The sequence below is a fragment of the Geotrypetes seraphini genome, chromosome 6, assembly GCF_902459505.1.
Source record: "Geotrypetes seraphini chromosome 6, aGeoSer1.1, whole genome shotgun sequence".
Taxonomy (NCBI): Eukaryota; Metazoa; Chordata; class Amphibia; order Gymnophiona; family Dermophiidae; genus Geotrypetes; species Geotrypetes seraphini.
This window is the reverse complement of record NC_047089.1, coordinates 134305359-134323786: the sequence shown is the minus strand read 5'-3', so window position 1 is coordinate 134323786 and position 18428 is coordinate 134305359. Positions and strand designations below refer to the sequence as shown.

At 44.0% G+C, this 18428-nt stretch overlaps 1 protein-coding gene across 2 annotated transcripts in view; it reads right to left on the bottom strand.

Annotated features, from left to right (window-relative positions):
* UGGT2 (UDP-glucose glycoprotein glucosyltransferase 2) overlaps positions 1 to 18428 on the bottom strand; it is a 448230-nt gene that overhangs the window by 335642 nt on the left and 94160 nt on the right. For both annotated transcript variants that reach the window (XM_033949012.1, XM_033949013.1), the window contains exon 7: positions 7799 to 7871. In XM_033949012.1, the coding sequence (XP_033804903.1) occupies positions 7799 to 7871 (73 nt within the window). The remainder of the gene's footprint in view (positions 1 to 7798; positions 7872 to 18428) is intronic.

Here is an 18428-nt window from a genome sequence, read left to right as displayed (position 1 = left end):
CTTTTTCCCTCCGTTTCATTTTTGTCTCAGTAATTATTTTTAGTTTTGTTTATCCATTCCCCCAATTTTTAATTAATTATTTTTAGCACAGTAAAGTTGTAAACCACTTTGGAAAGTAAAAACAGTATCAAGACATAATAAACTTGAAACGTGACCCCTTGTTTTCTGAAGATGCCTTTCCCATGGCTGAGAACATTCACCAGCATGCCTAATCTGTGGGTCTTTCTCTGGTTTTCCACCCTGGGGACAATCCCAAGGTTCTGCAGTTCTTTCAGTCTGCTACCTTACTGCATCTCTTTTCAAGTTTCTCTGTATGAGCTCATTTTGAACCCACAGCCAGATCTTTCTACCTCCTCTTCTTTTATGTTTAGAGTGAGTGCTCCGTCTTTCTCATTTTCTTGGCAACCTGTTCCTGACAGTCTGCTCATGGCATTGGCTCCTCTGGTGGGCCGCTTGGTTGTGCAGGTGACTAAGCGCTCCTTCCTGCAACATGACATAAACACGCGACATGGCAAATGAGGTTTAACGTGGATAAGTGTAAGGTGATGCATGTCGGTAACAAAAATCTTATACACGAATACAGGATGTCCGGTGCAGTACTTGAAGAGACCCCCAGGAAAGAGACTTGGGAGTATTGGTCGACAGGTCGATGAAGCCGTCCGCACAATGTGTGACGGTGGCAAAAAGGGCGAACAGAATGCTAGGAATGATTAAGAAGGGGATCATGAACTGATCAGAGAAGGTTATCATGCTGATGTACCGGGTCTTGGTACGCAGTCACCTGGAATACTGCGTCCAGCACTGGTCGTCATACATGAAGGAGGACACGGTACTATTCGAAAGGGTCCAGAGAAGAGCGACTAAAATGGTTAAGTGGATGGAGGAGTTGGCGTACAGTGAGAGATTAGAGAAGCTAGGCCTCTTCTCCCTTGAAAAGAGGAGACTGAGAGGGGACATGATAATGAAGGGAATAGACTTAGTAGATAAAGACAGGTTGTTTACCCTCTCCAAGGTAGAGAGAACAAGAGGGCAAGTTAAAAGGGGATAGATTCCATACAAACGTAAGGAAGTTCTTCTTCACCCAGAGAGTGGTGGAAAACTGGAATGCTCTTCCGGAGGCTGTTACAGGGGAAAACACCCTCTAGGGATTCAAGACAAAGTTAGACAAGTTCCTGCTGAACCGGAACAAACGCAGGTAAGGCTAGTCTCAGTTAGGGCACTGGTCTTTAACCTAAAGGCTGCCGCATGAGCGGATTGCTGGGTACAATGGATCACTGGTCTGACCCAGCAGCGGCAATTCTTATGTTACATTACAGATTTCTATTCCACCATTACCTTTCGGTTCAAAGCGGATTACAAAAAGAGTTATGGAAGAAGGGTTACAACGTTAGATCAGAGAAGGTTTCCAAGAGAGGGAAAAGTAGGATCTGGGGTTAGGGAGGGAATGGTAAGAGGGGGATTAAGCTTTATCATGGTATTAAGCTTTATTAAGGGATTTCTTGAAGAGTATAGTTTGTATTTCCTTTCTGAACATCTTGTAGTCTGGGGTTGTTGTCAACAGGTTGGAGACTTGGTTGTCTATCTTCGCTGCCTGAGTGGCCAGTAGTCCGTTGTATAGTTTTTTCCGTTTTACTTCTTTGATTGGGGGGTAAGTGAATGGGGTGTGCGTTTTTCTATGCCTGGTAGAAGTGGTTTGGATGAGGCGGTCGTTTAGGTAGGTTGGGCTGTCTCCATTTATAGTTAGTATACAGTAGAATTTAAATTGTATTCTTTCCTGGATTGGAAGCCAATGAGAATTGATGAATACCTCAGTAATGTGATCATGTTTTTTCAATGAATAGACGAGTCTCAGAGCTGTATTCTGAATTGTCTGTAGTTGTTTAATCATTATTGCAGGGCAGGGGAGGTAGAGGATGTTGCAATAGTCTAGGATATTTAGGATTAGAGATTGTACTAGGAGCTGAAATTGTGTTTTTTCGAAGAATTTTCGTACTTGTCTAAGGTTTCTCATAACTGCAAAAGATTTCTGTATTGTTTTGTTAATTTGTGGTTGCATGGTGCAGCCTCTGTCAATGGTCATACCTAGAAGTTTTAGGGTGGTTTGCAAAGGGTAGTTGATAGAGTTGATTTCTAAGTTGGTTATGGTTGGGATTTTGTTATTTTCTAGGAGGATGAATTTAGTTTTGTCTGGGTTGAGTTTCAGTTTGTGGTCTTCCATCCAAGTCGTAACTGTAGCTAGAGCTCGGTGTAGTGTGTCTGACATTAAGAGCATTGGTTGGTCGAAAGGAATGAGGATGGTGATGTCATCAGCATAGCTATAAGAGGATAGGCCTTGTTTGTTCAGGTAAATGCCAAGAGAGGCCGTATATAGGTTGAAGAGAGTAGGGGACAGTGGGGACCAGTGTTCCCTCTAAGCGGGCGGGTGTTGTGAGCAAACTTTTTTCACTGTGAGCTAAAAATATCGGGCGCCAGCAAGTTATGAGCCAAATAAATATGTTGCTTTCTACCACAGAACTTCCTTACGTTTGTATGGAATCTATCCCCTTTCAACTTTAGAGAGTGCCCTCTCGTTCTCCCTGCCTTAGCTACTAAGTCTATTCCCTTCAGTACCTTGAATGTTTCTATCATGTCCCCTCTCAATCTCCTCTGCTCAAGGGAGAAGAGGCCCAGTTTCTCTAATCTTTCGCTGTACGGCAACTCCTCCAGCCCCTTAACCATTTTAGTTGCTCTTCTCTGGATCCTTTCGAGTAGTACCGTGTCCTTCTTAAAGTACCAGTGCTGGACGCAGTACTCCAGGTGAGGGCGTACCATGGCCCGGTACAGCAGCATGATAACCTTCTCTGTCTCTTCAGTCCAGCATCTGCCCCTTCCATTCACTGTCTGTCTTTCCCTGCCATCTCTCCTCCTGCCCCCCCCCACCCCCCAATTTGGTCTAGCATCCATCATCTTCCTTCTGTTCCCCTCATGGTCTGGCATCTCTATCCTTCCCTCCCCCCTGTGGTTTTTAGCATATCTCTCTTCTCATTTCCTCCACTCAGATCTGATCATTCTCTGCTCTCTCTTCCCTTTTCTTCTCTGGTCTTCCTTCTCTATTTTCTGCCTCCATCTAAATTAAATTCTTTCTTACTATTTAGTCCCGTTTCCCTCTTTTCACTGTGTCTACACACAGCTTGTCACCCCTTTCCCTCACCCCTCCATTATCTTACTATTTTCTTCCCCCTTTATTTATCTCCTCCTTCCATCCAGTATGTGTTCTTTCCCCACTTCCATTCAGCATCTGCTCTCCCTTCTCAACTGACATCCATCTGCCTTCTGCTCTCTCTCCCTTCTTCTCACTTCCATCATCTGTCCCCTTCTCTCTCTCTCTCATCTCCTCCATTCCATCATCTGCCCCTTCTCTCTCTCTCTCTCTCTCCCCCCCCCCCAACTTCCATCATCTGCCCCCCTTCCCCTCACCTTTGTGGGTCACTTTCTTTCCCCTGAGGGTGGCTCATGTCACAGGGGAAGCTTTGGCCGAGCAGAACCGCTTGATTGACAGTGGAACTTACTTGATTGATGTCGATGCTAGGGCCCGTTGCCGTTTGAAGGAAAAAAAAAAAGGTGGAAAAAAGGAACCTGTAAAGGCGAGAGGAAGGGAAACCTCCAGGACAGCTGCTTTTTGCCCTCCTTCAGCGGCCCAAGAGTTCAGACCAGCAGCGGCAGCTCTGTATGCTTTTAACTTCGGCACAGAGCTGCCCCTAATCAATAGTTTAGCGCGGTTTCATGAGGCAGCCTCGGGGCCTTTGATAGCCGGCCCGCTTCGATGATGCGATGTGGGCCGGCCTAGCAAAGGCCCCGAGGCTGCCTTATGAAACCGCGCTAAACTATTGATTAGGGGCAGCTCTGTGCCGAAGTTAAAAGCATACAGAGCTGCCGCTGCTGGTCTGGAGGTGCGGAGACAAGGCAGGAGGCAAACGCGGTGGAAGGCAGGAGTCCCGGCGAAGGCAGGAGACCCGGCACAGCGACTGCAACAGGAAGTTGCAAGTCAGCTGACGCCGGCCTTTCGTTGCGGCGGGGACCGAATCCTTCGCGGACCGGCAAGATTTTGTTTGCGGACCGGCGGTTGAAGAACTGTGCTCTACACTGTGTGCGCTGTGACGAGAAACTTGTGCGCTGCGAGGTAATATTTTGTGCGCCAGCGCACCCCAGCGCAGCTTAGCGGGAACACTGGGGACCCTTGTGGAACGCCGCAGGGGTTGGACCAAGGTTTGGATTTTTTTTTGTCTGATTTTACTTTGTATGTTCTGGATTTTAAGAAACCTTCAAACCATGAGTATACTTTATCTGAGATGCCTATTGAGTCCAAGATTTGCAGTAGGATGTTATGATCTACCAGGTCAAATGCCGCCGTCAGGTCCAACTATATGAGCAGCATTTTTTTTCCAATGCTGAGGTGTTGTCTTGCTGTGTCGATAAGGGAGCCTAGTAGTGTCTCTGTGCTGAAGTTAGTTCTGAAGCTGGATTGCGTAAGTTATGGTCCTCAAGATAGTTGGTGAGGAATTTGGCTACTAATCCTTCTGTTAGTTTGATATATAGAGGAATTGAGGCTATTGGTCTGTAGTTGGACGAGAGGTCTGTTGGTCCTTTTGGGTCTTTTAAGATTGGGGTGATGATGATTTCGCCGAGGTCATTCGGGAAAATGCCATCTGTGAGCATGGTTTGTATCCAGTGTAGGAGTAAGGTGCGGAACTTAGTGCTCGCTGATGACAGGAGATATGGCGGGCAGTGGTTGAGTTCACATGATGCGTGGCTGTACTTATTGTAGAGTTTGTTGAATTCGGTCCAATGTATCTTAGGGAATTGGGACCAAGATCTGTCTGCAGCACAAGATTCATTTTCTGTGGGGAGTATTGTGACTTCGAGTAGGTGGGTTGGGTTACTAATGAGAGTAGCTCTAGTGTTTGTAATTTTATTCTTGAAGTGTTCAGCTAGGAGGGAGGCTGAAGGGGAGGAGTTATTGTTAGTGGTCAAATAGGGTATGGTGTTAGTTAGATCTTTTAATATTTAGAATAGTTTTTTTGGTGTCTTGGGTTTCCGTGCCTATTAGGTTGGTGTAATGTTTTTTTCTCTTTTCTTTTAATAGAAGTTTGAATTGTTTGTTAATTTTTTTCCTATGTATATATAGATTTTGCGCCTCGGTGATTGTGTCCTTAAAAAGGGACTATGCTTGCTTTAGTGTTTATACAGTGCTTATCCTCTTCTTAATCTTCTTCCCCACCATGAGGCTTGCAATGTGCACATTCCCCTCCCTACAAGGCAGTAACGGTCCCCCAAGCATCCCTGCCCCATCCAACTTAGGTCAAAACCCCAATTTAGTGGTGCAGGCAGGAGCGATCCCCAGTTGTTCTTGTTGCTGGCATCATTTTGGATGAAGGTGCTGGTGAAGGCAGAACGATTGGGAATTGTTCCTGCCTTGACCACTACATACCAGGGATAGTGACAAGGATAGGCCTGGGAGAAGAGTGGGCCTTTGGGAGGCCTCAGTTACTGCCTTGAGGGAGCTTCATTCAAGGGAGGGGACACTTCCAGGTAGGGGGTTCCCCACTAGGAAAGTCTCTAAGGGATTTTTAGAGGCATTCAACTAATTTATTGCTGAGGGGTGCTGGTCTCTAAACATGTAGCCTAGAAACATTGGGCTGCAGGTTGGCAGCTTGATGCATATTATAATACTTCTGCGACCTGCAATACTAGGATGCTACAGGTTGCTGACTCCTAGTGTAAATTAGGCACAGTAAAAACCCACTTTTTACTACTCCTGTTGTGTTTGTATCAGATGAAATTTAAAAAAAAAAAAAAAAAAAAATCAAATGCTGAAAAGGACAAAACCTCCACTTACAATCCCCTCCTTTTACTAAATTGCGATAGCAGTTATTAGCGCATGGAGCTGAATGTTCCACGCTACTCCCGATGCTCAGAATTCCTATGAGCATCGGGAGCATCCTATGAGCATCGGGAGCACTGTAGCTCCCTCCACTAATAACCACTATCACAGGTTAGTACAAGGGGGAGGGGTAGAATATAAAGTACTTGAGCTATAGTTTACAGTTTATATTTAGATCACACGTGATCTCACAGAATCAAAAATATATTTTATTTATTTATTGAGATTTATTAACCACCTTTTTGAGGGGATTCACCCAAGGTGGTGTACAGCAAGTACAATTCAATGTAAAACTTACAATTTTGTTAACAGCATAACAGTAGTAAAAAAAAAAAAAAAGGCCAAATGTAAGCAATACAATAAGTGAGGTAAACTCAAAATCAGCAAACTGAAACTTAATAGGACCACCATGAAACAGCTTCAAAAATATACTTAACAGAGAGATACCTGGGGATAATTCAACTTTACAAGGGGGCGATGGCCAGGAGGCATGCCTTGAAGAACATCCACAGAATGGTGAGCACTCTACTATATTACAAGCTTCAATTTCTTAGCTTAAGCCTGCTGAAGTAACCCTAGATTCCTTATGGGATCTTATTGCTGGCTTTGCAAAGTCAATTACCCCTAAATTTCAATATTTGGAAGGGAAAATTACAGAACATACCAAAAAACTGAATGATTTAAGAAAGGAAATGACTAATTCAAATGCATCTATACAGAAATTTGAAAAGGAAATCTGCATGCCTAAACAACTTCAAGGGACTTTAATTAAAGATAATACCAACTTGAGAAGGAAAGTTGAAATGCTTGAGAACAATTCTCATAGTAATAATTTAAGGTTAATTAATTTTCCTAGGCCTGAGATGGTAACTCCTAGAGATATGCTAAAGAGATACTTATTAGAAATTTTAGAAGTATCGGAGGAAATGTTACCACCATTTTCACGTGTTTATTATTTACCTGTTAAAGCTCGTGAAGAGCGGCGAAAAAATTTGGCTCAACAAACTGTAAATGTTTCAGAACTATTAGAGACCTCCGACAAAGACTTAGCATTACCAGCAACTTTGATTATAACTGTTGCGCCTCCGTTAGATAAAACATGGCTGTTAAGACTTTTCTTTAAAAATAGACAAAAAATTTTTCTTGGTTGTAAAATACAGATGTTCCCTGATCTTACATGGGAGACACAGAAGCGCCACCGTGAATTTCTTCTTTTGAAACCTGGGATTACATCTTTGGGGGCTACCTTTTATTTGAGACATCCATGTAAATGTATTGTGTGTTACCGCTCTGTTAAGTATGTGTTCTTTGAACCATCTCAATTGACAACTTTTGTGGCAATGTCTCGTCTGGATGAAGGAATATCTTGAACCCTATAATTTGATTAATATGGGACCTCACTTTCAGTGCTATAGCTTCTAGCATCTTGCTATAATATATTGTATTTTTCCTTGTTTTTGTTATAATTTTTTTTGCTGTTTCTAATACTTGGATCTAGAGAGAGGACTTGAGCATAAATAGTTAATCAATGTTTTCTTTATTGGATGTATAATTAACTATATGTTACTATTATTGCTTTCTGTACAAGTATTATGCTTGAATTTTAAAATTGAAAATCAATAAAGATTTAATTTGAACAACAAAAAAAAGAAAGATAATACTTAAGAAACACCTAATAAGCACACATTAGAACATTTTAATAACAGAAAGATAAAAACAATGATTTAAAAAAGTCACATCATTGGTAATATCCATAATAAAAATTAAAAATAAAAATCTCATCATGCATTACCTAATATACATCTGCTCTAGAAAATCTAAAATGTTATTTAAATAAACCAATAAATTTAAACATTTATAAGTGAAAATATAACTTACTTTAGTTTGCCAAAAAGAAATCCTTGAACTTCATCAGGTGCATCATCTTCAGTCACTGATGTGGCATTCGGAGCTAAAGTGTTAATGTGGACAATAAAGTATGAACATAACCAGGAGAATATCATATGTTAACACCAAAAACTACTGTTCACAATGATCAATGGACTTTGACTACTTTTCTACTTAGAGTGCTCATATACAAAACAATCCCACCACTTTAAGTTGAACTATTTCAAGCCAATTCAATATTTCATATCAAAACTCTTAATCATTTCAACTATATCAACTATAGACCTCAGAAACACCACTCCACCACCCATACTGAAAAACATTTTTAGCGGGAAGATTTCCGTGTTGTATCCTCACTAGTCTTAGTTGAATTTCTTTTTTCATTTTCTTAATATATTAAGTAGTAAATCTTCTTAAGAATTCATTTAAATAAATCTTTTTTTCAATAAATTACTTATTTCTGTGGTATATATTTCTTCAGTTAATACTTGCGAGCTGAGCGGCTGGATCCGCAACAGCTTTGTCAAGGATTCCCCCAGTGCCGCTGTCATCTGACTATCAACATTACTTCAAGCAGTTATCAACACCAAAAACTACTGTTCACAATGATCAATGGACTAAAACTAGGCACAAAAACTAGGCATAAGTTACACAAGTACAATACTAGAATATAACAGATCTGAATATAAACAGAGGTAACCTTTCCCCCAAAAAAGAAGGCAAAATGGTTGACTCGAATATAAACCGAGATTAGAAATTTGGATATGCGAGTGTCGTAAGAAATGCCATAAGTAATCGCTAATTTTTCAGTTGGGGCTGTTTCAAGTTCAAGAAAGCTGAAGGAGAGCCGACAAATATCTTCCCACTTGGGGCATGACACCAACCAGTTTCTGAACTTCTATCCTCATCAGAACACCTGGCCTCAGCCACATATGCAGAAAACAAATGCCTTTCTCAAATACAAACCCACAAATTAAAAGTACTATTGTACACATATTAAACCCTAAAATATGCCAGACTCTGCACACAGTACACCACAAAATAAATAGAATGAAATGCACTTTTTTTAATAAGGCTAAGTTCCCACGGTAACATGTATTTCAGGGGGATTTCGGATCCGCAATTAAAGCAGGCATATAAAGCAGAAATCATGTCCTTTTTTACCTCTAGTCCAACAATTGTTCAAATAGCAGTTACTTAACTTAACAGGTGTTATCCAGGGACAGCAGGCAGATATTTTCACTGATGGGTGACGACACAGACGGAGCCCCGGTATGGACCACTTCAAAAGTGCATCACCACTGTAAGTGTTTAGAAAGTTTGCGATAGCCCGCACCGCGCATACATGAGTGCCTTCCCGCCTGATGTAGGCGCGCGATCCCTTCAGTTAAGATAAACCAGCTAAGAAGCTAACCCAGGGAGGTGGGAGGGTTGTGAGAGTATCTGCCTGCTGTCCCTGGATAACACCTGTTACGGTAAGTAACTGTGCTTTAATCCCAGGACAAGCAGGCAGCATATTCTCACTGATGTGCGACCTCCAAGCTAATTAGAATGGGATGGTGAGAGAGTTGGCCTATAGGAGAATAAATTTTGTAATACGGATTGGCCGAAGTGCCCATCCAATCTGGAGAAAGACTCCAGACAATAATGAGAAGTGAAGGTATGAACTGAGGAACAGTTGGCAGCTTTACAAATTTCCTCAATAGAAGTAATCTAAGGAAAGCTACAGAATCTTCCATAGCTCGGATTTTGTGGGCTGTGACACGACTCTCCAGTAGTAGTTCAGTCTGAGCATAGCAGAACGATATATAGGCGACCAGCCAGTTGGAAATTGTTCTTTTGGAAACAGGAAGCCCCAACTTGTTAAGATCAAATGAGACAAAGAGTTGTGGAGAAGTACGATAAGGCTTTATCCTATTGATGTAATAGACCAAAGCACGTTTACAGTACAGAGTGTGCAATGCGATTTTTCTTGCATGAGAATGAGACTTCTATTTGGTTCCAATATTGTGAAACAATTCACCAGTAGAAGTAAGGAAGGAAGAATCATTTCAAAATTTTAAGAGACATCTAAAAGAACATTTTTTTTTCAAATGGCTCTCCCAAACTGAATAATGGAATGGGAACTAATCTGCTTTAATTTGAAATGATTCGTGTTGATTTGGATTTATTTCATATAACAGTTTTAGTGGATATGTTTTAGAAATGTTAATTTCTTTGATGCATTCAAGCTCTGCCAGTGGCAGATCTGTTAAGTGTGCTGTGCCAGGAGTTGTGTTTGCTATCAGGCCGCTTCAGAGACTTTTCAATCTCTTAAATTTGTTTAATTTTATTTTTAATTTTTTATCTTCTTTCATTATTTCTATTTTCTATTTCTTTGATTTTGATCTTGGAAATGTATTATATATTGTTATAATTACATATTTTTAGTTTATCAGGTACTTTAGCTAGATTGTGAGCCTTCGGGACAGATAGGGTAGTTTTTCTCAAGTACCTAATTTCATTTTAGTTTGATACTTTGTAAACCGCTTAGGTCAGTAAAATGCAGGAGTGGTATATCAAATCTTAAATAAACATAAACTCACCTGTCGTCCCGCTATAAAGCCGGATTGATCTGGGTGTATTGGCCGGGGTACCCAACTCATCAACCAATCCGCAAAGATCTTAGTATGCAATCCTAGCAACAAGATTGAAGATAGAAGAATAGGCTGCAGGGTCCTTCCCCTCTTTAGGCAATAAAATAATCCCTGTGAAACGCATAAAATATGGCAGCTGGCTACCGTCCTCCAAAGAATTAAACAAGGACAGAAGCAGTGGGAAAATCAACTCTTGAAAGGCTCTATACAATTCGACCATAAGACCATCCAATCCTGGCGTTTTTTACACTTTCATCTCCCGGAGAACCTGACATGCCTCAATCAGGATAATAGGTCTATCCAACCTCAGAGCATCCAAGGCTGTAATAAAGTTTAGCTGCAGAGAGTCAAGGAAGGTCACTATATGAGCTTCTGAGGCCACATCCTCGGCAGAATATAAAGTCTTGTAAAACTGCACGAAGCATTCTTGTATTTTGCGTTCAGTCTGCATCTCCCGCAGAGGGTCACTTAATACAAAACACATTGGTATGGGATCTCCTAAGGTTCAGCCTATGGGCTACCATATGGGAAGCTTTATTGCTATAGTCGAAATATTTCTGCTGAAGAAGTTGGGCCTGAAACTGCACATGCTGAAGCTCATATGCTTTCAAAGCTTTACAGGCATCCCTGTGATGCAAACCCTCCTCCCTCCCCCTTCATATGGTTGATGTTTATAGGTTCCTTCTAACTTTGCAATAACATGGTGAAGTCGCAGGACCTCCTGTACCCTCTGTCTCTTCTCGTGGATCGCCACAGATATGATGACCCCGCACCACCGCCTTGAGCCCTTCCCAAATCACTTCCTGGGAGGCCTCACCACCTACTTTCAACTAGATATAATCATTAATAACTGTCTGAATCCTACGCAGGATCACAGGATCATCTAAGAGGCCATCGTTTAGCCTCCAATAGATACTACCTGTGCTCTGGAAGACCCCATCCAAATATACCCACACAGGTGAATGGTCAGACCAGGTCTGTGGCTCAATTCGGCTCAGCCCACCCTGTATAGCAATTCTTTCTCCATCAAAATGTAATCTATGTGAGTAGGAGCGGTGTGCAGATGAAAAATAAGTGTTATCCCAGTCCTTAGGGTGCAGCCATCTCCACCCATCCTCCAGATTAAGATTGTGGAGGAAACGGCACAGTGCAGCCCTATCCCTCCTAGCATAGGTCACCTGACTACCAGAATTATCCAAGGATGGAAAGCGTGTCATATTCAGGTCTCCCCCAACTAGTGCTGCCCGATTCAGGAAACATTCAGGAAAAATTTCAATTCGATTCAGCCTATTGAATTGAATTTTTGATTTGATTTTTCTGCCCAATTGGGTGTTTGTTTGTTTTTTAAAAACATCCTGGTGTGTTTATTTTATAGCCTCTTCACCCCTTTTATAGACTTTTCACCCCCTTTGCCCTCTCCTACCCTATGCCCTCACCTGGAATACTGCGTCCAGCACTGGTCACCATACTTGAAGAAGGACACAGTACTACTCGAAAGGGTCCAGAGAAGAGTGACTAAAATGGTTAAGGGGCTGGAGGAGTTGTCATACAGTGAGAGATTAGAGAAACTGAGCCTCTTCTCCCTTGAAAAAAAAGAGGAGACTGAGAGGGGACATGATTGAAACCTTCAAGATAATGAAGGCAATAGACTTAGTAGACAAAGACAGTTTGTTCACCTTCTCCAAGGAAGGGAGAACGAGAGGGCACTCTCTAAAGTTAAAAGGGGATAGATTCCGTACAAACGTAATGAAGTTCTTCTTCACCTAGAGAGTGGTGGAAAACTGGAATGCTCTTCTGGAGGCTGTCCTAGGGGAAAACCCCCTCCAGGGATTCAAGACAAAGTTAGACGAGTTCCTGTGGAACTGGAACGTACGCGGATAGGGCTGGTCTCGGTTAGGGTGCTGGTCCTTGACCTAGGGGCCACCGGTCCTTGACCTAGGGGCCACCGCAGGAGCGGACTGCTGGGCATGATGGACCACTGGTCTGACCCAGCAGCGGCAATTCTTATGTTCTTATAGTGCTGTGGTGTAAACAAAATAAACAAACAAAAAATACTTTTCCTCTCTGTTAAATCCTAGCTCATGTTCGCAGGCTAACACCAACTCTGGCAGGATACATTTCAAATCTGACATGTTGTAATCGCAAACAACAAAAAAATCCAACAGGGTCTGCAGTACAGTAAACACAAGCAAAAAACAAAAGAAAAACTGCAGATTAAAATGTACAAGAAGCAGACTATGTATATTGTACCAAATATTAATGCAGTTACTAATATCACCTTATTACAAACCAGAGAACATACCTTCAGGGGTCCATGGTTGATAAGGTTTAGGATAAACTACAATAAAAATGGTATAAAGCAAACACCTGTGTAGATTAGATCGCAATTCACCCAAATTGAATTGGTGAATCGATTTGAATCGCAAATCGGGCAGCACTACCCCCAACAATCAGTGAGCCCTCTTTGTATTGCAATATCTTAGATATCATCTCATGAAAGAAATCCCCCTGCATCTCATTCAGTGCATAAAGATTAACAAAAGTATAGGTGCAACCCTGAAGAGCTTCCACTACCAAAATATAGTGGCCCCGAGGGTCTCGAACCACTGTCTTGACCTCTAGGGGCAGGGTCCTAGCAAACAGAATACCTACTCCTCTCTTTTTGGAAGCCCCAGTAGATGTCCAATATATCAAGGGGAATCTAGAGTCCCACAAGTACCATTCATGGGCTCTAGAAAGACTAGATTCCTGCTGGAAGAATACCTCTGCTTGAAGACGCACTAGCTCTCTAAACAAGGCTGTACGTTTGTGTGGTGAATTTAACTCTCTAACATTATAGGAAATAATCTTGAAACCCGCCATCTATCAGTGGAAAAAGAGTATTCTGCCCATGAAAACTGTGATAGTTGCTCCCCCTCCCATCTCCCCTCCATTTCCCATCCACCTGTCTACCTCCCTCCCACTCATCCCCTCCAGTGAGATCAACCAGACTTCCTACTATACAAACAGGAAGTAAACATCTTCAGTAGCCAAAGACACAATAACACACACATGTACAGATATCCATCTTACTAGAAGGATTTACAACTCAGGAACATCCCAATCCCTCAGGAATACACATACAATTGCCCCATTACCCCTCAAACTCACAAAGAGTGGCGAACATCAACGCATGGAAACAGTGTGCATCCGCTGAAAAAACATATTCAATGCACCCATAGTGCTCCCCAAAACCATAATTAGAGAAAGCCCAAACCATCCCTCCATCCAACATCCCCCTCAACAGGCACTCATCAACAATAGTTTAGATATATCCCCCCATATAAGAAGCCATAATCCTAACAAATCCCATGGGTTATAGTTCAGGCTTGTGGGGCAGTGACCTGTGATCTCATCCAACTGTCGGGACAGATTCCAAGAGAAAGCATAAACAGGGCACAGATGATCCAAGGCCAGTATCCACGCAGGCTCTACGCAGGCCCGCAGCCCCGTCTACGCTCCATGTGCTGCCATCTGAAGCCGGACAAATGTTGTTGAATAGACTGCTGAGCTCCGCTACTGGCAGACTCAGCAGGGACCTCAATCCCTTCTTTAGCAAGCAAGTCCCGGGCTTCTCCAACAGTAGGATCTATTCACAGGGCAAAGGTAGGGGAGGGACATTAAGGTGGGCAGACTAGATGGGCCGTGGGCCCTTATCTGCCGTCTATTTCTATGTTTCTATGTAGCAACTCGCTTAGAGACTTCATTCAAAGTGATCAACAACCCAAAGAGGAATGCCCAGTGGTACCGTACATTGGCTCGAATCAACGACCGGGTCACCTCTCAAAAAAAAGTCTTCTTTTCTGAAGCGTACTAGATGAAAGATCTTGGTAGAGTTCTTTGAGCGCAAAGCATTGAAGACAGACCACAATATCACAGGGCCGTTCAGATGTCTTAGGGTCAAGGGCTCTATGCACCCTCTCAATGCCCAGGTGGAAGCAGCGGCAGTGAGAGGAGGAGACAAGTCAGGGGAGCCAGAGAGAGGAGACAGGGCTCGGAGACCAGCTACAGCACCTGAGAGGAGCGGGTAGCGGCGAGAGGAGGCTCCGCCCACCCCCACCTCATCAGCGCAGCGTCATCGCCCACACTCACCCTTGAAGGAGGGGAGCCGCGGCACGAAGGCAATCGGAGCCGTGTGGAAGCAGCGGCAGTGAGAGGAGGAGACAAGTCATGGGAGCCAGAGAGAGGAGACAGGGCTCGGAGACCAGCTACAGCACCTGAGAGGAGCGGGTAGCGGCGAGAGGAGGCTCCGCCCACCCCCACCTCATCAGCGCAGTGTCATCGCCCAGACTCACCCTTGAAGGAGGGGAGCCAACGGCGCACAGCCGTTCGGCGTGCGGTGAAGGCGAGCGGAAAAGGCGCTCGCCTTAGCGAGAGCGCCTTTGCGAAGGGCCTTAAGAAGGGCAGGCCGGGACACTACATCCAAGGACTCCAAGAAAGGAAGACAGCAAGGTAAGGAAGTATACACATACACGCACACACACAAGCGAAAAGGAAAGCAAACACAGAAAAGAAGGAAGGAGTAGGCCCAGGAAGGACCACACATCGAAGGAACGACAGGCAAGAAAGGTACTGAAAAACAGAAGCAAGGGCAGAAGACAGGATAGAAGCAGGCCAAGAAGGTAGCGCACACTCATACACAGAGACAGCAGTAACAAGCTCAGCAGGACAAGAAAAGGCGGACTCAAGAGAGAACACGAGCTAAAGGAGAAGGCAGCCACAGAGGGCAAGCAAGAAGCGAATAGCACACGCGCATAAGTAAAAGGAAGCGGAAGACGAAGAAGGTAAGAAAGAGCCAGGCACAGGAGTAATCACACTAGCAAGGAGCAACAGGACTCCTAGAGAGCGGACAAATATGGAAATGGAAGGAACCCGAAGGATGAGCTTCCCAGTGTACTGCACGGACTGCCACATGTACGAATACCTCCCCTCCGGGAGGCAGTCATATGTGTGCGGACGATGTCAGGAACTGGAGAGCTTGAAGAACGAAGTCAGTTGTCTGAAGCTCAGGATCCAGGAGCTGGAGGGACTCTACATTTCAGAAGCCCCCTTCCAGACAGCCGAAGACCCCATGAGAGAGAGGTGCATCGGGAGCAAGTCAGGGAGCTCGAGAAGTTCATCGAGGATGCCTACAGGAAAGTGGAAGAACAGGTGCACGGAAATGATGAAGACACACAGAGCAGAAGACAAGAAACTTCTGACATCAAGGTAGAGGATACCCACGGAGGAACCTTGCTGGAAGAAAAGAAGAACACCAAGGACACAGACCTGCGACCGAAACGTAGGCTGAAAGAAGGGAAATCTGCAATCCTGGTGGGAGACTCAATCCTGAGGCACGTCGACAGTCACATAGCAGGAGGGAGAGAGGATTGGCTAGTGACCTGTCTCCCAGGAGCAAGAACGAAGGACATCGTTGACAAGATTGAAAGAATCCTGGTGGGGGCAGAGACGGAAGAGACAGCAGTGATAGTCCACGTCGGAACGAATGATGTCACCAGGAGAGACTACAGCAAGAATGCACTGACTGAACAGTTCAAGATCTTAGGAAGGAAACTGAAAATGAGGACCCAGAGGATAGCCTTCTCAGAGATCCTGCCAGTGCCGAGGGCAGAAACGAAGAGGCAGACGGAGCTACAATCAATTAATGCATGGATGAGAAGATGGTGTGAGGAAGAGGGTTTTCTTTTCATAAGGAACTGGACAACATTCTGGGGAAAGAACAAGCTTTTCAAGAAGGATGGTCTACACCTGAGCAAGGCGGGAACTAGACAACTAGCAAATAATGTCAGAAGAGCGATAGACCAAGCTTTAAACTAAGTAGAAGGGGAAAGCCGACAGTCGACCTGGTATCGATGGTTCGGGAAACAGTATCCAGTGAAGGTACTGAGGGGGAAGATTGCGGGGAAGACACAAGTGGCAAGCAACTGACTATGAACATTCAAGGGAGTCAGACGAAGCGAGAGGGGGACAGGATGAACATACTACAAGGGGAAGTCAAAATGGGACTGGATAATGAGAAGGAACAAGAGGAGGACAATAGGAACACGACAAAAGGGGAAGGCAATAGGAATCTACCACAAAGAGAAGACAAAAGAGACAATACTCAGGAGTTGACAGGTCAGGAAGGGGACAGAATGAAGAATGGAATGCAAGGGAAAATAGCGAGGAAGGGAAAATGCCAGGACTTGAACTGCATGTATACTAATGCAAGGAGCCTGAAGAACAAAATGGGGGAACTAGAAGTCATGGCCAATAACGAGAGACTAGACATCATAGGGATCACGGAAACTTGGTGGAACGAGGAAAACAAATGGGACATAGTACTGCCAGGATACAAACTCTACCGAAAAGACAGGACTTACCAGAAAGGAGGAGGAATAGCACTATACATAAGGGACACCATTCACTCATCCACTCTGGACACAGCAGTAACAAATGCCCAACTGGAGTCATTGTGGGTCAAAGTACCAGGAAGCAATGGATCTGAGATAAAGATGGGACTGTTCTACCGTCCACCTGGGCAAACCGAAGCCGAGGATACAGAAATGGTAGCCGAGCTGAGAAGGGAATGCAAAAACCCAAACACCATAGTTATGGGAGATTTCAACTACCCTGGGATAGACTGGTGTCTTGGAAATTCAAAATGTGCAAGGGAAACGGAGTTCCTGGAAGCTGTTCAGGACAGCTTCATGGAACAACTTGTTGAGGCACCAACGAGAGGATCAGCGATTCTGGATCTGATCCTCAATGGGCTGAAAGGACCCGCAAAGGGAGTGGAGGTCGTGGGACCACTAGGAACCAGTGACCACAACATGATTCAGTTCAAAGTGCAAATAGGATTACCTAAGGGAAAGAGAACCAAGGCAACAACGTTTAACTTCAAGAAAGGGAACTATGATGCCATGAGACAAATGGTGAGGAAGAAGCTCAGAAACAGCTCCAAGGAAACGTGGACTGTGGAGCAAGCCTGGTCCCTATTCAAGGACACAGTAAACAAGGCGCAAAACCTATATATACCAAGATTTAGGAAAGGATCCAAAAAGAATCAGACGAAGGACCCTGCATGGATAACCAGTGAAGTAAAGAAAGTGATAGGAGACAAGAAAAAATCATTTCGGAAGTGGAAAAAAGACAAAACCGAAGGAAATTGGAGAGAGCACAGGCAGTATCAAAAACAATGTCACCGAGTAGTCAGGAAAGCCAAGAAAGAGTATGAGGAGAGACTGGCCAACGAAGCAAGAAATTTCAAACCATTTTTCCGATATGTGAAAGGGAAACAGCCAGCGAGGGAGGAGGTGGGACCCCTGGATGAGGGTGACCGGAAGGGAGTGGTGAAAGAGGAAAAAGAGGTGGCCGGTAGGCTAAACAAGTTCTTCTCGTCGGTCTTTACAATAGAAGACACATCCAGTGTGCCAGAACCAGAAAAAAATCTTCAGGGGAGATCAAGAGGGAAAATTATCATGCATGGAGGTAAGCCTCGAAGACGTTCTCAGGCAGATAGATAGATTAAAAACTGACAAAGCTCCGGGCCCAGACGGGATCCACCCGAGAATACTGAAAGAGCTCAGAGATGAAACAGCAGAGTTACTGCGGCATATTTGCAACCTGTCCTTGAGAACAGGGGTAATCCCGGAGGACTGGAAGATAGCGAATGTTACACCGATCTTCAAGAAAGGATCGAGAGGCGACCCGGGAAACTACAGACCGGTGAGCTTAACCTCTGTTCCGGGGAAGATGGCCGAATCACTGATCAGGGAAGGTATCAATGAGCATATAGAAAAAAATAATCTGATGAGATCAAGCCAGCATGGTTTCTGTAAAGGCCGATCATGCCAGACGAATCTACTGCATTTCTTTGAGGGGATAAGTAAACAATTGGACCAAGGTGACCCCGTAGACATCGTATATCTAGATTTCCAAAAAGCCTTCGACAAGGTGCCCCATGA